The sequence below is a fragment of the Melanerpes formicivorus genome, unplaced genomic scaffold (assembly GCF_026170545.1).
Source record: "Melanerpes formicivorus ecotype bairdi unplaced genomic scaffold, bMelFor1.0.p_v2 SCAF_8, whole genome shotgun sequence".
NCBI classification, from domain to species: domain Eukaryota; kingdom Metazoa; phylum Chordata; class Aves; order Piciformes; family Picidae; genus Melanerpes; species Melanerpes formicivorus.
The window spans coordinates 23,384,992-23,407,181 of NW_027142360.1; the positions used below are offsets into that span (position 1 = coordinate 23,384,992).

The 22,190-nt window shown below is 44.3% G+C and overlaps 1 protein-coding gene across 2 annotated transcripts in view; it reads right to left on the reverse strand.

Moving 5' to 3' along the window:
- Positions 1-1,793: 1,793 nt before the first annotated feature.
- The window catches only part of CNOT4 (CCR4-NOT transcription complex subunit 4), an 81,054-nt gene continuing 60,657 nt past the window's right edge, over positions 1,794-22,190 (reverse strand). The window contains exons 10-12 of one of the 2 annotated variants that reach the window (XM_068142723.1): positions 21,504-22,001; positions 3,304-3,516; positions 1,794-2,518 (exon numbers count right to left, since the gene is read on the reverse strand). In XM_068142723.1, coding sequence (XP_067998824.1) covers positions 2,217-2,518; positions 3,304-3,516; positions 21,504-22,001 — 1,013 coding nt within the window. In that variant the 3' untranslated portion in view covers positions 1,794-2,216. The remainder of the gene's footprint in view (positions 2,519-3,303; positions 3,517-21,503; positions 22,002-22,190) is intronic. The other variant, XM_068142724.1, reaches the window with a different exon arrangement.

Genomic DNA, 22,190 nt, shown 5'->3' on the forward strand with positions numbered 1-22,190 from the left:
CAGAATAGAATAAACCAGGTTGGAAGAGACCTTCAAGATCATTGCATCCAACCTATCATCCAACACCACCTAATCAACTAACCCATGGCATCAAGCACCCCATCAAGTCTCCTCCTGAACACCCCCAATGATGGTGACTCTACCACCTCCCTGGGCAGCCCATTCCAATGGGCAATCACTCTCTCTGTATAGAACTTCTTCCTAACAGCCAGCCTAAACCTCCCCTGGTGCAGCCTGAGACTGTGTCCTCTTGTTCTGGTACTGGCTGTCTGGGAGAAGAGACCAACCTCTGCCTGTCTACAACCTCCCTTCAGATAGTTGTAGACAGCAAGAAGGTCTCCCCTGAGCCTCCTCTTCTCCAGGCTAAGCAACCCCAGCTCCCTCAGTCTCTCCTCACAAGGCTGTGTTCCAAACCCCTCACCAACTTTGTTGCCCTTCTCTGGACTCGTTCCAGCAAGTCAACATCCTTCCTAAACTGAGGGGCCCAGAACTGGACACAGACCATCGTGTCCAACCCATCACCCAACACCACCCAATCAACTAACCCATGGCACCAAGCACCCTATCAAGTCTCCTCCTGAACACCTCCAGTGATGGTGACTCCACCACCTCCATGCAACACAGCTATTCCCATGAGAAAGCAGCTCCAGGTCAGATGAACGAGGACACAGAAAACTCAACCCCCAAGCCCCCCAGGCAATGAGGATCATTTCACCAGATGCAGCAAGGAAGCCTCCCAGGTTTTAACAGACCCAAGCCAGACCAACAAGAAGGCAAACGCGAAGTCGTCATCATCATCATCAAGTTCTCTGGTTTATTTAAGATTTTAGTTTTAATTCTGAAGAAAGAGGTACATTTCCTTGGTTTTAGTTTTAGCCTCAGGTTATAACCATGTTTTATTTATCTGGTTTCTCTCTCTTTTGTTTTTAAATCTCTTTTTTTTTTTTTTCCTGTCTTTTTTTTTTTTTTCTCAATACTGCACAAACGTCCAGAAACTACAGGGTTAAGTAAAAGCTGCAGGCAGAGGAGGAAGTCAAGAGGTTGCTCCTGATGGTGATCATTGTGGCCCCAATGCAGTGCTATCCCAGAGCGTCCCAAATCAGGTGGATCTTGGGTTGGGTTTGTTCAATCAAAACCAAAAAAAAACAAACAACCAAAAGAAAAGAAACAAGAAAAACCAAACCAAAACCAAAACAAGGAGAGGGGGGGGGAAAAAAAAACCACCAAAGAGAGAGAGAACCTGACAGAGGAGATAGAAAGAACTGAAGTAAATACCACTCGTGTTCCAGCTGCTTATTATATTACGTATAGGCTAGGTATGAAATCTGTGAGTACTTGGAAAACATCAAAGTTTCCTTTCAATCTAAAGCCAAAATTAAAGGAAAAAAACCCAAAAACCAAACCAACAACCCCCAAATAAATCTCATTCTGCCCTCTTTGAAGCACTCTTTGGCAAGGTGCCAGTTACTCAGAGCTGTTAAGTGGGGTTTTTTTTTTGCCTCTCAACGCTGCCTCGTGGCGAACCGCCTGGCGCGGCAAAAAAAAAATCTCCTCCTCGAAACCAAACCAAACGACAACAGAAAAAAACCACCCCAACCATCCCTGAAACAACCCAACACAGCCATGTCCTGTGGAGTGCCACACTGGATGCAAAAATAAATGCTAGGCTGCTGCCTGCCCCCCCACATTCAGTAACCTCATTGAAATTAAACACCTTTTGCATGTTTCTGCATTTGATTCTGCATTAGCATCCCCCCCCCCCCCCCCCCGCCCCTCTCTACTGCAGGCTGACACTTTTCCACTAGGCTCAAATACTCATGTACAAAAGACATAAGACAGAAATGCTCTCCTTAAGCATTGAGACTGCATTTGGATTTCTCTCTCTCTCTCTCTTTTTTTTTTCCCCCCCCTTTTGGGTTTTTCTTTTCCCCCCTCTCTCTCAGAAGGGTTAGAAAACATTTCAAACAGTGTAATCCAAACACTGGCTCAGCAGAAACTGAACAAAAAAAAAAGGATGTGGTGGTGACCCTGTGATGGCATTGCATTTGGGGGGCTGGGGGGAGTTTGATCAGGAACTGGATTCTTCAGAAAGAAAGATATGACAGGGAACAGTAGGTGGGCATGGGGAGGAGTCAGGGTGGGACACTTCCTGCATTTCTAACGTTTTGGGTTTTCTTTTTCTTCTTCTTTTTGTTGTGTTTCTTTTTCCTCCTTTCCTAATGACGATCCAGCGCTGAGCTCTGTAGTAGATCTGTGGGGGTTTTACTGGGAGGTCTGAAGGCTGTCTGAAAGCCTGGAGGTGGAGAATGGAAGCTGGTGGGGTTCGAAGGAGGAGAGTAGGGATTCCAACTGGCTCTGTGCAGAGGGATCTGTGTGCCGAAGGGGTTACTGTGGTGCGTCTGTGATGGTGCTGCACTGGGGCCGTCCACCTCTGTGAGGGCCTGGAGAGATTTTAGCCAATGTGGAGGATTGTCATCTTGAAGGGTGTCTAAACTGTTTCCTGTAGAGGCTGGGATACCTATGAAGAGAAGAAGAACAGGGAAACAGGCAAGTCAGAGCTGAAGCAGTAAGCTGAGCACAAAGGAGGTCAATTTAACCTAATGAAAAGCACTGGTGAGAAAACATGATTAGCTTGTACAGAGAATGCATTTGACATTATTACATGAAATTATCCTGCCCACAAAACATTTAACATTAAATCCAGACAGGAGAAAGTTCCCCCCCAGAGCACTTGACAAACCACACATTTTCCTATCAAACATCCTGCACAAGGACTGCCTCCCTGTCCACGTGACCTTACCACGCCGAACTACCAGCACGCTGCATGCTTCACCTCCTACTCTGCCTACTTGAGTCATGCTTCAGCCTCTCTGCCAGTGAAACACAACCAGACAGCCTTATAAAAGAGAGCTTTATAAACAAGTGGAGTATGTCCCTTTTTAAATGCCACAGTCCAGTGAATGCTTTCAGTGCCTCAGGAGCAGCGGCGCACATACCGGACCTGCCACCCAGCAGAAGGGACACCTAACGGTGAGCCTAGAGGTAAGCACTGATCCAACCTGACTGACTGCAGAGGTCCCGGGCATGCATCGGCCAAGGCCTGAGCGACACTTGGGTTACACCTAAGCGGTTCCAACAAAAGTTCCTGCACCCTGGAGGTTGTGTGGATGGAAGCTGGAAGAGACCACCGCATCCTGACCTTCTTTTTTTTGTGTGTGTGTGTCATTCCAGATGTTAATCAGCTTGTGCCAAACACCCATCTGACGGTTTGCCAGCGGAGCCGAAGGAGTGAGAAACGATTACCTGTGATGATTGCGGGGTCCATCCAGCTGCCAGGGCTGTCCCAACTCAGGCTGTCGGTGGTGGCAGTGTTGGACGTTGGTACACTGTGGTTGGCGTTGGAAGGGGAAGAAGCATTGGGCAGTCCACCAAAGTTGATGTTAATGTTCGGTAGAAGTGCCCTTAGCCCGTCCTGCCATTCCTTCATATTTAAACTCTCTACAGAACTGCTGTTGTCTGGGAGATTTACCAACAAAAAGAAGAAAAAAAAAAAAAGAAAAAAGAAAAAGAAAAGGAAAAAAAAAATAAGAAAAAGGAAAAAAAAAAAAGAAAAAAGAAAAGGAAAAAAAATGAAAAGATAAAAAAAAAAATAAAAAGCTGAAGTTAGAAACAGATGTCCTTCTGTGGTGGGGTATGGGATTTTGTTTTCTCTCTGGGTTTGCTTTTCCTTTCTTGCTATTAAAACTAGGCATTTACTACTTTCTCTGCCCAAAAAGCTAGGGTTGTGTGGCTGATGAATCAACTGGAGGGGATATGGCAGCTCTTCAAAGTGTAAGAGAGAGTGGGAGAAAGATTTAACTCCTCCCCCAGTTCCTATTCTCCCCCCATCGTTTTCAGCTCAGAAACTCAATCAAGGGCACAGTGGTTTTCCCCTCTCTGGCTAATTAGGGAAAAACCTGCGAGATCCTTCATGAGAATTACCTCTGCTGCAAGCTAGGTGATCCAGCCTGGCTGCTTTAGTAGCACGCAGCAGGCTCGGAGGAGCTGTTTCCTTTGAGGTATATAAAAATGAAGAAAGGCTGGGTAGGGCTTTGCAATGGAAACCGAACGTGAGGGAGCAGGAAGGTGGAGGAATCTCTCAAAAACGGTTTGTCTGGTTACAGCTCGTTCATTCACAGCCCTACAGATGTTCTTCGGAAGGAAATGGTAATTAGGTTCTCCTGAAGTTGGAGGCAGTGCAATTTCTTCTTGCAGTCGAAGAACAGCAGTGAAAAATTCTTTAAGAGAGACCTCTCAGAGATACATGTGACACAGCATCCTCACAGCTTTGCTTAGAAGTGAGCCAGCTAGGCACCAAAACAGCCCAAGTTTCTACTGTTTGCCTGCTTCAGGGCATGTACTGAAAAACCCAAACCAAAACAACAAAGACAACAGGGTACGGTGGCTGCCAGCACTACATCAAATGGTCTTTAAGCACAGGCCCTATGCCATGCTGTCCAGAACAGACTGTCCAACTCCAGAGCCATCCCTGGCTTTACAGTATCACAGTATCGCCAAGGTTGGAAGAGACCTCAAGGGTCAGAGTCCAACCTGTCACCACAGACCCACAACTAGACCATGGCACCAAGTGCCATGTCCAATCCCCTCTTGAACACCTCGAGGGATGGTGACTCCACCACCTCCCTGGGCAGCACATTCCAGTGACCAATGACTCTCTTGATGAAGAACTTTCTCTTCACCTCAAGCCTAAACTTCCCCTGGCGCATCTTGAGACTGTGTCCTCTTGTTCTGGTGCTGGTTGCCTGGGAGAAGAGACCAACCCCTTCCTGGCTACAACCACCCTTCAGGTAGTTGTAGAGGGCAATGAACTAGCTATCTCCAAGGAAAACAAAGCAGACAGGAGCAGCCTAATATTTATCAGGGCAGCGCAGAAAGCTGCTAACTTAGCTTCTGGTCACTTTTGAAAAGGAAGTGTGGGCAGCACAATGTTTTGTGAGAAGAACCTAAAAGGCAGCACTTACTTTCCTCTTTTCTTTCTTAATTCTCTCTGCCTGTTCTAACTTGAAGCAAGGACCCCAGTGTCTCGCTGTGGTACAGTGAGATGCTTACATAAGGCTGCTACTTCATCAGCAACGGAAAACATTTAAGCCTTCCTGGAAAATTGGGAGGATTATCACTCATTTGCAACTCTATGCTGCAGACTGAGGAACACAGCCTCACTTGCATTCAAAACCTGCTCTGGCAATTTGTGTAAAGCTGAACAAGAACTGATGTCTCCAGCAATTAACTTTTTGTAACTGGAGGGGAAAAGGAGAAAAAAAACCAGAAAGCACAAGTTCCTGCAATCCTGTGCCTTCATGCAGAACTTCCCTTCCCCAGCCCAGAGGGGTTTTCTTAGACTAATCTTTATCCAAGATTCTGCTTATGTATTACTGAAGAATTACAGCAAGCAAACTCAATCACAAATCACAACAGGTCTGTGTCACCAACTGAACTTCAAATTAGCAAAGGAATCTGCTATTCCCACTTTGCCTCTGGTGACTGTTGGAGGCCTCTTCCAACCTGGATGATTCTATGATTTCTCCCAGATCATCCAGTCCAACCTATCACCCAGCCCTATCCAATCAACTAGACCATGGCACTAAGTGCCTCATCCAGTCTTTTCTTGAAGACCTCCAGGGATGGCAGCTCCACCCCCTCCCTGGGCAGCACATTCCAATGGCAAATCACTCTGTGAAGAATTCCCTCCTAACATCCAGCCTGAACCTCCCCTGGCACAACTTGAGACACCTCTTTCTGTTGCTGGTTGCCTGGGAGAACAGACCAACCCCTACCTGGCTGCAACCTCTGTTCAGGTAGTTGTAGAGAGCAATGAGGTCTCCCCTGAGCCTCCTCTTCTCCAGGCTAAACACCCCAGGCTCCCTCAGCCTCTCTTCATAGGGCTGTGTTCCAGACCCCTCACTAGTTTCGTCACCCTTCTCCAGACACATTCCAGTCCCTCAACATCTCTTGAATTGAGGGGCCCAGAACTGGACACAGATATATCCATTTCAAATGTACTGATTTCTAATGCCTGATGAAGCTGCTCCAGCATGCTCATCCATCTGCATGTACAAATGTCCCCACAGAGCAGGGTGGCAGGTGAAACCTAGAACAGCAGTAGACAGACAGGCTGATGCTGCAGGTGGAGCCTGGGCAGGGATAACAGCACAGATGCTAAGAGTATACTACAAAAGTCATCCTCCACCTGGGCAAACCTGCAGTCAGCAGGGACACCTCCAGCTACATCAGGCTGCCCAGGACCACAAGTTGTCTCATCTTGAAAGTCTCCAGGGATGGTGCCTTAACCACATCTCTGGGCAGCCTGTTCCAGTATTTCACCACTCTCACTGCCAAGAACTTCCTCCTTATATCCAAGCTAAATCTACCCTGCTCCAGTTTAAAGCCATTACCCCTCATCCTGTCACTCCAGCCTTCCTGGAGGACCCTTTCAGATATTGAAATGGTGCTGCTATAAGGTCCCCCTGGAGCCTTCTCTTTTCCAGGCTGAACAGCCCCACTTCTTTCAGCCTGTATTCACAGGAGAGCTGCTCCAGCCCTCTGCTTATCTAGGTGGCCCTCCTCTGGACCTGCTCCAGCAAGCCCTTGTCTCTCTCTCACTGGGGGCCCCAGAGCTGGATGCAGAACTCCAGGTGATGTCTCACCAGAGCAGAGCAGCTAAACCACCTCTCAACCAGTTGGCCATGCTGCTTTTGATGAAGCCAAACATCCCCAGCCTGTCCAGGTCCCCCTGGATGGCATTCTGTCCTTCAGTCTTATCAACCACACCACTCACTGCACACTCGCTGAGGGTGAACTCCATCTCACTATCTATATCACTGATGAAGATATTGAACAGCACTGGTCCCAGTACAGACCCTTGATGAGGGACACCATTTGTCACCCAGCTTCCAATAGCTTCCAAAAGCTTGTGCAAGTAAATGCAACTCAGTTAAATAAACTCCTCCTACTACAAGGCAAGAAGGACACACAAGATGGACCACACATAAGTGAACATACTCATCACAGTACATGGGGGCTGGGAATCTGCAAGCTCCTGGTCAGCTTAATCATGGGCATTAACCCCCAACACACCCTCAGAGCTCATGTACAACAAAATAAACACATGTAGTAAACTACACACCTCCAAGATGTCATAAGGAATGAGGTAGGAAAATACAATGTAGTAGGGCATCATTGGGCTAAGAAAAATCTGCCATTTCTGTTACATTATAGTCCATTAAACAAACCCCAAACCAACCAAACCCAAACACAACATAATACATCCCACAAGATACCAGAAAGATAACAAGTGGTTGAGATACAGTCTTCTATGGAAAGGAAAAGGCTGGCACTGTTTTGGTGAGGAGACATTAGTCTGTGAGGTAAAACGTAGCATTGCTGTGTGTCCTCTGACACAGAACAAAAGAAAATGAGAAGAGTAAAGTGCTCTTTATCTGAAGTGTCAGTGTAAAATCCACTTGGAATCACAGCAGTCAAGAGATGGAAGGCCTGAAAGGACTCATTACCTATCAGAATGGCATTATTTGCTAGCAATAAGGAAGTTTATTAAAATCATGTGCTCCTGGGGACAAAAGTGAAAGAACAGAACTCCAAAACCCTTTGTCCTTCCCAGGCAGCTGGATTTATGGAGCTGCAAGGCGAGCTAGGACAAAAAGATTGCCCTCTGACACCAAGGGGGAAAAAAACAGGCAACACATTACCCACCTGTCTGTAACAAGGTTTTCCACTTGGGCCAATAAATGCAGGGATTAACAAAACAAAATACCCCACAACACACACAAACCAAAAAGCAAACCAACCAAGATGACCAAACCAACCAACACGCCCCACCAACCACCCAAACACAACCAAAGCCCAGTTTTGTCAGACTCACTACCTCGGAGGAGAAAAGCTGTAATTAAGTTACTCTTGTAACATGGGATTTGGCAAGGGATTAAACTGCTTTAAGGTGCTAAAGTAGGTGGGGTCAGCTCTACCCCACTGCCCCGGGGCAACGCTCTGCCTCACTGCCGGCGCTGCCCCCTGAGGCCTCAGCTACTGGTTATGATAAACCATCCAGTTAGGAAACCCAAGTACACAAACAATCTCCAGGCACCACACAACAATGTCCAAACCAAACAACTATATCAGTGTGTCTCTGCTGGAGCCCAGCAAGTTCTAAACAAGAGCCCAAGTGTAAATGTAAGTCCACCCCAGGAGAAGTTACCACTCGTCCCTCAGCTAGTTTGGGCTTTTTGTTCATTAAGTTGCCATTTCACCAGGAAGCCAGAACTGTAGCACAAAAGGAGAAAAGGTCAGCTCTCAGTTAATAGAGATCTAGTAGAAAGGGCATTTGCCTATTATCTTTCCCTACTTCTAAACTTAATAGGTTGAAGGGAGTATTTTTTTGACTAGCTAGCAGAGTTCTCAGTTGGACATCATAACCCAGGGGCATGAGAACCAATATACCAGTTTCCCTCTTAAGGAATGGAAAAACTGTCTCACTCCATGGCCTCACCCCCATCCAAAGCACTATGTCCACGGCTGTGGGAAATAAGAAAAACTTAAACCCCAGTTGGCTTCAATGAAAAGATTTTACACACCAAGATAAACGAGATTCCTCCCCCCAGCCCCAGCTTTGTCTCCAAGAAGAACAAATAACCTGGTGAAGTGCTGCTGAAAGTAGCACTATCGACTTGCAAACGGGCTCAAGCACATCCTGCACTCTGCTGTTCCCTTGATGTACATTTGATAATCCTAACTTGTACAGTGGAACCTGCTGTTTACAGAGGTGGGCAGATCCATTGTCCAGTTCTGGTTCCCAAGTTCAAAAGGGACAGGGAACTACTGGAGAGAGTCCAATGGAGGGCTACAAAGTTGATTAGAAGGCAGGAGCATCTCCTTTACAAAGAGAGGCTGCAAGACCTGAGGCTCTTTAGCCTGGAAAAGAGAAGACTGTGAGGGGATCCTATCAATTCTTATCAAGCTGTGCCAGGGGAGGTTTAGGCTGGATGTTAGGAAGAAGTTCTTCATAGAGAGAAATTGGCCATTGGAATGTGCTGCCCAGGGAGGTGGTGGAGTCACCATAACTGGAGATGTTCAGGAAGAGACTGGATGGGGTGCTTGCTGCCATGGTTTAGTTGAGTAGATGGTGTTAGATCATAGGTTGGACTTGATGATCTCAAAGGTCTCTTCCAACCTGGTTAATGCTATTCAATATCTAAAGGTGGAAGGCATGCAAATGTGGCTGGGCTCTTCCCAGTGGTGCCCAGTGATAGGAAGAGGGGCAATGGATGTGCACTAGAACATGGGAGATTTCACTTGAAGAAAAGCTCTTTACTGTAAGGATGCCAGAGTCCTGGAAAGGGCTGCCCAGAGAGGTTGTGGAGTGTCCTCTGGAGACTTACAAAACATACCTGGACACATCCTGTGTAACCTGATCTGGGCATACCTGTGTCAGCAGCAGGTTGGACTAAATCACCAGAGATCCCTTCCTCTGGTGATTATTTAGTCCAAACTCCTATGACTCTGCAATCCTATGGTTCTGGCACTGAACCTATTCAGGATGTCCACAAGAAACAGAAGCACTAGGTCATAAAAATTTCCATTCAACCACTGTCTCAAACTGGGCAAAAGGAATTTCAAAAAGCTTTATCACAAACTTAACCTCCTCACCCAAGTTAGAGTATGATTGAGAATGCTGAACATTCACCTGTAAAAAACCTGGCAATCTAACAATGTCTAGATAAAATCATTGCCCCATCATGACATCCTACTGAAGTCTGGTGGTGTTACTTCAGTGTCCTCTACCTGCAATGCCTTAACATCATTCCTTCAAATCAGGAGTGTTTGGGGGAAGAGATGGCAAAGAGGATGATGGCCAAGCCAAAACCACTATTCTGCTGTATATGGCAAATACTTTAGCAGACATTGGCACAGGAGTCAGCTGCACTGACATGGGCTGTTCTGTACCCTCAGATACACTGACAAGTGACACCACAACAGAGGTAAAGGTGGCTCAGATTTGGCTGAACCACATTTATGATGCTGACACACTTGGGTCTTTTATACTGACAGTAAAGAGATAGCATAGCTCAGAGTTTACTTGGTGAGACATGAGTGCACTGCAGTGAACCCTACAGAGACTAGATCATTTCAAATTCCTGTGCCAATTCTGATACAAGTCTATAGTCAAATCCTACATCAAAACACACATAGTACATCAAATCATAGAATGGTTTGGGTCAGAAGGGACCTTAAAGATCACATAGTTCCAGCCCCTTCCACTAGCCCAGGTTGCTCAAGGCCTTGAACACCTCCAGGGAGAAGGCATCTATGACCTCTCTGGGCAACTTGTTTCAGCATCTCTTCACCTTACTGGGAAGAATTTCTTTTAATACCCCAGCTAAATCTGCTCTCTTCCTATTGAAAACCATAACATGCTTAAACAAATATGACTAATAGCAAAGACCACAAGACCACCACATTAAGTAAGCATAAACCAAGTGCATTTCTTTGCCAAAAATCACACTCCAAGCTATTGCAGGAGTGAGTCCATAGAAATTTAATTTAAAAAAGATAATGTTAAATATCTTTATGCCAAGGGTCCTAAGTATTCCAGTCCTGCTGAGATGGAGGCAGTCCTGCAAAATCTAGGTTACCATTATTTATTTATTTTAAAAGAACTCATCAGTATGCCATGAGTGTGACCAAGGCACGCAGCAGCGCTACAGAAAAGCTTCAAATAAGCCCAAGAAATTCAGAGGCAAACCATCACATGAGAGAAAGAAATTAATTGATTGATAAAGTCACATACCTGGCTGCACAGAACAGGAATGAAGAGACTATCAAGCTGTCCTTAGTGCTGGGATGGCTAATGTCATGACCTGTTTGGCAGAAGCTCCTTGTAAAAATCTTCAAGGGCACTGTACAGTAACAGTTGAAGACTTGGCAAGACCACCAGAATGGTAAAATTTTGTTCCAGGGGAACAAAAACACACAAGCAAAAAAGGGAAAAGGAGAGAAAGTAGGGGAAAAAGAAATGACTACCAGAAAGCCTCTACCAAGACTCTTTCAACTTGATTAGAAAGGCATGTGGCCACCAGAAAAGCACACCCTTTGCAGAGGCACCCCTGTTAGCCACAGCCTGCACTTGGTACTACCATTTTCACAGGTACCACAGCCAGCCTATGCTTCTGTGAAGTAGCCTCCTACCCTATGCCAAAAAGTGACTGGGACTTCTCACCTCAAAATTATTTTCCACTATTGGCATTTCCAGATTGGAATGAAAGTCATCCAATATTTTCCTCTGAGGGGGAAAGAAAAGGAGAAGGTGATTTGCCACATCCTAAACGTTAAATCATGGCCATCAAGTTAGATCAAGTCAAAAGCCTTTCCTATAAAGCTTATATGGAACCATTAAGGTCAGAAAAGACCTTTAAGACCATCGAGTCCAACCCTAACCCAACTACCATGACCACTAAACTGTATTTTGAAGTTCCACAAGTACACACTTCTTGAGCACCTCCAGGGGTGACAACTCCACCTCTGGGCAGCCTGTTCTGATGCCTCACCACTCTTCCAGTGAAGAAATTTTTCCTAACCTCCAATCTAAAGCTCCCATGGCACACCTCAAGTCCATTTCCTCTCGCCTTATCACTAGTTACTTAGCCATCAACAAAACAGCTATGATAAAACACCGTGCCACTTCAATGTGAATAAGCTTGTTTGCTAAACCCGTGAGTAAAATCCCAGTTAAACTGCTATGGTCTGAAGGATTTCACTCCAGACTGCACTGATTCTGTTTATCTCTGATATCTAGGAATCCCACAACGCTGAGACAAAGTGATGAAGCATCACCCCTTCAGAGAGGCCTGAAAATATCACTGGCAGATTAGAGAAGATTGAATCTGTTCACATTTACAGTGCAGCACATCAGGAATACAAGCAGCCACTTGGAGAGATCAAATGACAGGAGCACTAAAAGATAAAGCTATTTGAAGGGAACATTTAAAAGCCTCACTGACAGTCTCTATGCACAGGAAGCAACTTGGCAAACCACAGAACCAGCTTTCCAAGTGTCATTTCACAGTGTGGATTTCAAATTGAAGTCTTGATCTCTAAGGGCTGGGCAAACAGCAGTGTGCATGCACACACATCCCTACAAAATTGCCTTTGGTAGTCAAGGCACATCAGTCTGCCCTCAGCTTTACAATCATGTCAATAAAGCTGCTTTTAATTTGATTCCACATTGACTTCTATGAGTATATTAATTCCAGAGGTGCCCAGTTTAGAAGATAGCTGTGTAAATAAAATAGAGCACTGCTTCTCCATCTAAAACAAATCAAGTGCAACTTAACGTGCCAAGAAGTCAATCAAGGAGAAGAGGAAAACATTGCATTCTAAAGCATACACTTCAAAGGGGAAGGCAACTTTTTTCTAAGCAATTTTCCCTTTTGACAAAGGTTTCACAATCCAATTTTTAAGATTCCTCTGACTGTGTGGAGAGTCAGAAAACTATTTGTTCTTAGGGAAAATCCTTTCTGCATCAGCTCAGCTTAGATACTCAACAGGAAGATGCCTATCTGCTTGTCTGTACGGTGTCAGACTTTTACTACATTTCAGAAAAGCAATTTCACATTCAGTATTCTGGAGAGCTCCTGTGATTGATTCATACTTACCACTGCTTCAGAGACCAATTCTAATACATAAAATTGGTAAAGAGAAGGCTGAGAGGAGATATTATTTATCTCTGTAAATATTTGATGGGAGGGTGTCAAGAGAAAGGTGCTGGCTTCTTATCAGTGGTGTCCTGGGATGGGACGTGGGGCAATAGACACAAACTCCAGTACAATTCTCACAGAGATTGTTTGCCTTTTCTCAGTGGTTCTTTAAGTTGGTGTATATCAAAATGCGTTCACACAAAAAGGCTATAAACTGTCTGTGCTTTTTGCTAAAAGTCATCAGTCCTAATTGATATTTTGTGAGACAGACATTACTGAGGAGGAGCTTGAGTTCTGGTCTGTGCCCAAGGTACAGCCTCTTGGTAGACACTGCTACTAAGAGATGGATCTCCCAACTGTACTGATTTCCAGTATTTAGAGGGGAAATCATAGATTTTCTTAACATCCCTAGAAGAATTAAATGGTTTAACTCATGCTAGTGGTTTACTGTGTATTTTGAAGTGAGTTGGTATTTTACAAAAGCATCCAAGAGAACACAGCACCCCAGGGATAAGCGTCTTGAGGTCTCTTCCAACCTTAGCGATACTGTGTCATACTGTGATCTCTCTGCTGGAGAAGACACACTACACCAGCCAACAAAGCTGCCCCTTACACTACTCCACAGCCATCCCAAGATCTTATGGGGTACCCATGAAAGGAAACAGCCTAACTTTTGGTAAACCAGGAAGGGAAAAGTTCTTGTTCTACAAGCAAGAAATGCAGCCTTTCATCCCTAACACACAGGCAAAGGGTAAACACTTTACTGCACTTGAAGCTCATTGATGAATAACAGATACCAACAGCCAGGAAATTTGATGTTAAATATCTCCCTGGTGCTTGTTTCCCCTATTTCTGGGGAAGAGTTATCCATGAAGCTACCATCTGGACTATTGGTCCAGAATGCAAACTCTGTCAGCCACTCAGGCCACCTATTTCAGCCAACACAGCATTTGTATCAAGCCTAGCAGTGTTCAAATGATCAATCCTCTGATGTATTCAGCCAAGAGAAGTTAGGATTTGATTCTTTTTTCTTACTACTCAAAAAAGCAAGATGTCTTTCACTACCATCCCTAATAATTTTACAATTCAAGATAAAAACAACATGGAAGAGCTTGAAACCAACCTCCCAGAGCTAAGGGCACAGATATTTATACATCAGGCTTTAATTGGAACAGTATCTCCTATACAATCCAAGGAAAACAAATCCACAGGGTTTTAAAAATAGTTGCAATATTCTCTCTATGAAGGTGCTGGGAGGAAAGGGTGGGTGTGCAAGATGAGGTTTTGGAGCAGCTGGAGAAGTAGCAGACTTTCAAAGACAGGTGCTGTGGATGAAGTTCCCTCAGAGATCGTGACAAGATCACGGTAAGAGAAGCAGGCCTTAGTAGGAAACAGTCTGTAGGAATTCAGGGGCAAGACATCACAGGCAGGACAAAGAATATCCATAGCAGACCTCAAACAGTGTGACTTCAAACTTGACACTGACTCAGTATTTTGGACATGAGTCTGAAATCCCACTTCTTCCATTTACTTTGTTTGAAACCTAGCAACAGCACTCTGGGTGCACAGCCTGACCTCCCCCCCCCACACACACCTCCAGAGCAATGAAACCAAGCAAGCCAGAAGTTGATTTTCCAATTGAATTTTTTTCCATATTGTGCTGAACACTTCACCTCTTCACCAGTGAAACAGAAAATCAGCAATGAAACAGAAAATTAGTAAAAAATAGGTGATAAAAGAATGAATTTCAGGGGTGGGGGATACACACAGACAGCACAGAATGCACTAGTCTGCAAGTTTGACCCTTGAAGGTCAAACTAGGGTGGAGGCCTGAGAACTTCCATGGAAAGGGACAGGATGCAGCAGGCACAAAGACTGATGAGAACAGCAATACTGAATGGCAAGGGCTGCAACAAGAACAGTCACCTTTCTTAAGGAAAACAGGACATAGAGGGTGTGAGTCAGACAGGTTTGGACCCCTTTCCCACGTCCCACTAAGAGGAATACTGGGAACAGCTGGGAGTCATTTAGTTACAAAGAGTATTTTCCATTTCACAACTTCAAAGCAGTAGTCAGGCCTTTATTTTCAAATGAGGAGTGACACTGCTATCAGGGTGACACACCTACTTCTGACAGGAACTGCTCACCACTCTGGAAAGACAAGCCTTTGAAGGTGCCACACGTGGCACCTACAACTAATAGTTCTGTTAGCCAAGATTTTTACCAGATCTCCTGTTTTCAATACCTGCATCTGATCAGAGAAAGACTTCAGCTATATAGGCAGCCATAGATCTAACCAGCATCACAGAAATAACATTCAGCTGCCATTCTTTCTGCCCAGCTGCTGCCCAAGTCAAACATCAAGGAAAACCATCAAGTGAGCAAGCAATCTTTAAAGGATTAGGACAGGAAATTAATGGACTAATATATCTGTTACTATTCAGAGTAAGGCCATCAATAGTAAAAGCCAGTGTTAAACCTTTCACATGTTGTCAGGTCAAGAGGAAAAGTGTAGCAAAATGCACTTTCATCCACTGCATCCAAATACAGTGAGGTGAGGCAGCACTGTCTAAATCACACTGCCAGTTGCTAGGACATGGGATTAAATGCATTTTGCAGGCAGCAGTTGGAGAACTTTTAAGTTCTCCGACATGCTGAATTCAGTCATACCACATGGATCAGACCTCTCTTTTCAAAATGCACAGCAGCAGAACCACCACCTACCCCAAACCCATACCAAATCATTCTGAGCCCACAGAAGTGGCAGTCGCTACGCTGTGAATTCAGGTTTTTGGTTGCGTAACAGTTTAAAACAAATAATGCTTTTCTTTTGTTCAGGAGAGAAAAATCAACCCAGAGAGAAAGTTAAAAGGACAAAGGTTGAATGAGAAATGTATGCCACAAATGGAAATGTTTTGAGAAAATACCAGATGAGACAAGGACTCCTTTGGTATGAAAGGCAGAGCACGTCAATGCTCATTCTGGTAGCTCAGCCTTCTCTGTGATCTAAAGCTTTTTAAACAAGATGATCACAGCCAGGGGGCTTCTCTTGCTTTACTAAAATGCTGTCCAAAAGGTAGCATTAGGAAAGAAAGGATTTGATGTTCAAGGCAAGTTCAATAGCTGGGGGGAATGGAAGCAGAACACAAAGTAGAAGATGAAACATGCTAAGCTGTACAGATGTGGAAGAGCTCAGGACTATTAAATAAGTGAGAAAGGTGAGAAGACCTGTAGTGATATGACAAGGGTAATGGTTTCAGACTAGAGAAGAGTGGACTTCAATTGGATGTTTGGAACAAGTTCTTTACCATGAGGTTAGTGGAACCCTGGAACAGATTGCCCAAGGAGGCAATTGAGGCCCTATCCCTGGAGATACTCAAGGTGAGGCTTCACAGGAATCTGGGCCACTGCCTACTGCAGAGAGGGGTTCGACTAGGTGACCCTTGGAGGTCCCATCCAACCCAGAGCATTCTATGATTCTGGAGAAACTGGATCTTCTTCATATAACCTTTATTGCTTTTCCCTTCTTACTACAAGATATTTGCTTTACAAAATCCTAAATGCAGGCAAGACTCAAAGGTGCACACCAATCAGTGTCTTGCTAGGGATGCACCACAGACTGCTAGAAGGCACCCAAACTGAAGAGAACTGCCCTAGTGGTCTGAAACCCATCTTTAAATACACGTTGTTCCAGCAATGAAGCTGTGCATACTCAAGAGAGAAAAGCCACAAAAATAAACCTAAAAGGTCTTGAAGGAATAAAATTTGGGGTTCTCAATGATATGCAACCACAGAGTTGGGACAATCAAGGCCCCTGTCATGAAGTTCCAGAACAGTTCATGGAAGCGCTGCAATCTCAACAGCAGTAGGCTCCATGCCTTAAAGTAACTCGATGGATTTTACAGTGGTTATCTTCAAGGGCAACACTAAACCCTGTTCAGAGGAAGCAAAAGGTCTGACATTTTGTGCTTTTTATCTGTGTGTCTACTTGATCATTTCTTCTTAGATCTCTAATGTATGAATGGCAGATAAATTGCCTGTCTCAGTCAAGAAGCATTTGGACAATGATCTGAGATGTGTGGTTTAATTTTTAGGCTGCCCTGTGTGGAGGCAGGAGTTGGACTTGATGATCCTTGGGAGCCTCTTCCAACTTAAGGGGCTTCAAGTATTTGTAGGAAGAACATACACAGGATATTGTGTAGCATTAGTCTTGGAAACGAGTTCAAGTGTCAAACTACCTCAGCATTATTGACTTTAAGTTCTTAATTATTTTTCTCATTTGGAATTATGTTCAAGACAATTATGAAATTAATACATGAAGTAACAGCTGCTGTTTCAAAATGTCAAGTGCTTCATCTTGAATAGACCTAACAGGAAAGGTGGACTAACTACACACTTACAAGTATGAGGAGAAAGTTGTAAAAACAAATTCACATAGTTACTTTTATGTAATTAAATCATAGAATGCTTGGGGCTGGAAGGGATCTTGAAGGCCATCTAGGTCCAACCCCACTGCCATATCTGAAGGGAACCTACAGCAGGCTGGGGAAGGACTGTTTAGAAGGGCTTGTAGCACTAGGACAAGGGGCAATGGTTTTAAACTGGAGCAGGGTAGGTTTAGGTTGGACATAAGAAGGAAGTTCTTTACAATGAAAGTGCTGAAATACTGGAACTCCTTGTCCACAGATGTGCTTGAGACCCCACCCCTGGAGACATTCTAAGATCAGACTCAGTGTGGCCCTAGGCAGCCTGATCTAGTTGGAGGTGTCCCTGCTCACTGCAGGGAGGCTGGACAAGATGACCTTCGAAGGCTCCTTTCAACCCAATGAAATCTGTGAGAGAGAGCCCTTCTACTACACCAGGTTGCTCAGGGCTTTGTCCAACCTGGCCTTGAACACTTCCAGGGAGGCAGCATTCACAACTTCCCTGGGCAAACAGTGTCTCACCACCCTCACTGTAAAGACAGTCTTCCTCATACCCAGTCTGAATGACTACCAACTGCTCAAACTCAAGAAATAAAGCTACATATTCCTGTTTTCCCATTATTGATATGCACGCATCTCACTTGATAAGCACCTGTCTCAAAACATATTGCTAATCTGAAACCTGCTTTATGACACAAAACATTCAGAACACACCATCAAGCAGGAGGGTAGCAAAGATGACAGTATGCTGATAACCTGAAGTAACATCAAGGCAGACACTCGTCCATGTTGCTGTCAGTGGACCACTACTTGGGTATTATTTGCAGAACAAAGGACAGCCACTACCCTGTATTCTTAGCATAGCTTGCACATAATCTAGGGCAAGAGTGCATTTAGCAACAGCCATGCTGTCCATGTGTAAGCACTCACTGAACTTTTCTCCTGAAGCACAGTTACAATTACACAGTAAATCATCTAATCCACCCCATGCCAGAGAACAACAAGAAGCCTAAACTGTCACTAGCAGTGAGCACATGTGACACCTCCTATGGTTTGCAAAATCATAGTGGAGGGAGAAAAATTGCTAGTTTGGGAATCAGTCAATCAAAAAGTTCATTTAAAGGTGAGCTGGGGACAAATTTGTACCTCATGAATGCCACTTTTCAAGTATATGCATAACAAAATTATGAAGTCAGTCATATGTCATTGTGTCATCTCACTGGAAACAGCAGGATGAGTTCAATAAATGCTGCTTCCCTTGACAAACAGGCTAGCAAATTCCATATAGAAATTAGCTTACAATGAGAGCTCAAAACCAGAAAAAAAAAGGTAGGCAGTGCCTCTGTCTCTGCATTGAAATTTGGTGCACATCACAAAACAGCCCTACCTGGAGCTCCGATTCTCAACTGCAGGAAGCTTCAGGACATTACCTTTACCATCTCACATTTCAAATCCATGTAAATACTACTGCCTAAAGCAGAGGCAGGAGCAGTTTAAAAGAGGTCATTTTCTTCATACAAGAGTCCAGACCACAAATACTCTTGGTGAAATCTACTAGAACTGTAGAGAGTCTAGAAAATAGCATCCTAACTTCACATGGAGTTGCTGAAGTTTGTAGATCCACTTCTGCTCACATCAATGACATAGAAGAGTTGAAATGATTACGTAGAGCAGGCAAAATGCACAGGATGAAGGAACAAGATTTGGGTGTGGGTTTTTTGTTGGGTTGGTTTTGGTGTGGTCTTTATTTTTTGGGGGTTGGTTGGTTTGTTTTTAAGGACTGGTCCAGTATTATCTGCTTTAGGAATTCACAGTCCTGTAAAAACCTGTGATCAAGGATCTTCAGAATCATGCAACTTCAAGCTGAGGGCCTCTGCTAGAAAAGAGTGTGAAGTTTCCCCTGCACCAGGTTTCTTCTGCTGTTACATCTGAAACAGCTGAGTTGGTGATATTTTCTAACACATCCTAATACACACTAAGAAAAAAAAGGAGCTCCAGGTATACGACAACTAACCTTTCCACCCTGCTAAATGGATGTTATGAGACATACCATCTCAGCAGGTCAGCTAGAGCTGTTAGAAAGCACTACAGTAAAGCTCAATGAAATGATTTCTCTGTACCTGTACAGCACTTTCTTCCCCCAACCCCCCCAACAGCTCTTATCTGTAAATCAAATGAGGAAATAAGGGGGAAAAATTCTGCCATCATATACCTACTGGTGAAAGAAATCAGGAGCAAGCATAAAGAACAGAAATCAGCCTTTGAAAGAACCTTAACCAGAATTGAGAGATGTGTACGCTAGATACAGATTTGAAGAGACAGAATAAAGAAACTGCAAACTATTTGAGTCAAACAAAAAAAGAGACCTTAAAAAAAGCATCTCCTGACATGTAAATTCTTTGTACTTCTCAAGCCATTAGCTTAGGAAATAATGCACCATACAAACAATACAAATCCATAACCCAGCAAACAAACCCAGAGTTGAGACTTCAGCAGATTTCTGACAACAGGAGATGAAGGAGGAGTCATTTGTGCTTGTGCAAATGATGCTTTTGAAGAGAAAAACCATAAAGCTGACACATACATCAGCTGGGAAATGTTTGCAGTGCAGCAACTGCTGCTATCTAATTGTCATCCAGGCAACTAACAGTGTTTTCTCTAACAAGAGATTAAGACTAACTCAAAGGACCCTTCCAAAGAGGCTACAGCAGATGTTTATTTTCTGTTTTTAGCACTGTATCTGCCCAAAATACTCACTTGCTCTAGAAGTTGCATGCCAAAAGGGATACACTTCAAACATCAACTCTGCTGCCTTAAAATATATGGGGGAAGTACATGGCATAGGCTGTACATCAACCAACACCACATAACTGGCTCTTCAGGAGTTGTACTATGAGTCTTCCACAGAGAGCTTCATTTTCCAACTGCCAAAATGAGTAATGCAACTTAAAAGAATGCTAGAATCCAACTGTACTACTAACATATCTTTTGTAGTTTTGTAACAGGACCCTTGAGAGAGCAATTTTGAGAACTGAGTGGTGAGGCCAGACCTTGAAGTCTTGCAGTGTTCCTGGAAGTTTCCTGTAGTTTAGGGGGAAGTCAGCAAAGATCTGCAGTGCATTTTTGACTCCCCTGCAATTCTAACCAGTATCAGTCATTTTAAGCCTAAACAACTTTGCCACTGCCAGTACAAGGAGTCTTGAATGACTTCCATTTGCAGTCTGGAGCAAGTGTTTACAGAGTAAATCAGCACAAAGACCCTGCAGCAATACTGTAGCTTCAACAAGCCTTCAATGAGGACAAAGCGCAGGGAGGTAACAACCAAACCAGCTCTTGTACTAGAGCATCAAAACCACAGTGACATTTTCTAGGTCACTTTCCTATGGTGCAGCTAGTGCTTCTCAAAGCCCATGCAAAGAAAACAACACTGGCAACGTCTCAAGATGACATTTCTTCCGTGTCAAGCCTACAAAGAGCTTAGACATTTTACTTGCAGTTCATTATACACTTAATTCCCGCCCCCCCCCGCCCCCTATTTGGGCCAAGCTAAATCAGAAGCATGGAAAGACTTCAAACTCCAGGAATGACATTTTAATCAAGACAGTTACTGTTACAATTACCTCCTCAGTTGTAATGTTTGCTGCAAGAGCTTATCAATCCACTCAGGGCAGCCTGAGCCGGCCTGACTGCACATTTAGTTTCCTCCAACATCACAACCCTCTCAAACAGGATGAATCCTCTTACACACATTGCAAGCATCCATTCAGTGAAAGATTAGCATAATATTAAGGCCATCTGAAGCACAGAAATGAACAGCACTGAATGTTTTATTGTGCAGCCAGTTGGTTATGCGCAAGAGGGAACAACCCAGCCAAGACATCTGGCACAAATTACCATCATTACAATTTAGTGACTTCTTTATTTTGCACAGTTTTAAGAACTCTGGTCAGCACCTGCACGTAGACATGGAAGCTCAAAGAGCTTCCAGGGCCTACTCTTAAGGAAAACCAGTCTGGCAAGACTGAAGAACCAAAAAACCAATCTGCTTTGGCACAGAATTAAGCGGGCACAGAATACTCCACCTTCCTTATAAAGCTCAATATTACAAGGCTAAACATCCAGATAAATATATGTGTTTGTTTTAAATTGAAAGGGCCTGTTTAAAACAACATTCCCCCCCTTGTTCATAAAGCTAGTATGACAGGCAAGAGACACCATTCTACCACTCGTAACTGGCTATTTCCTTTTCCTGCACTGGCTCAGAGAAGCAGAAAACATGATATCAGTCACATCATGGCTGTCCTGATTCACCTACCTGATATAGGGATCCCTCCCAGACCTGTGCTGTGTTGTGGTGGGAGATTCAAGTCCAAGAAATTACTATTTGAGGTGGGATTTGCTGTGTGGTTCAAGTGCATGATGCTATTGCGTGGGAAGGCCATCCAAGGATAGCGAGCCGCTTGGCCTGGAAAACTGAAGGAGTTGTAAACTGCTCGATGCTGTTGAAACTGTGGGAACCTCTGTGGCATGACTGGAAAGGTGCTACTGAGAGAGTTGGCATTTGTGGGTGCAGCAGGATGCAGGAATCCAGAGCCTGGCCCTTTGGCAGTTGTAGTGTGTGGGGTAGGGTTCTGAAGAGATGTGGGCGAGAGGGAAGGTTGGTCTTGGACTGACAGTTCCTTCTCGATCAGGTCTGCTAAGGCTTTGCGGGTGATGTCAAAGGGGTCAAACCCTAAGTCGTCCTCTTGCTGTTTGGAGGAACCAAACCCAAAAGCCGCTTGCCAGTCTGTGGAGGAGGACACTGGTATAGTCTCTGTCAGAAAGGAAGAGGATTTAGAACAAGAATTAGTAACTATTTATCCACATAACAATTTCAGCCTCAGCGTATCTGCCGGTTAGCCTTCAGAGACTACTTTATAAGTTTCACAAAGACATCTTTCTACAACTACCTGAAAGCAGGTTGCAGACAGGTGGGGGTTGGGCTCCTCTCCCAGGCAACCAG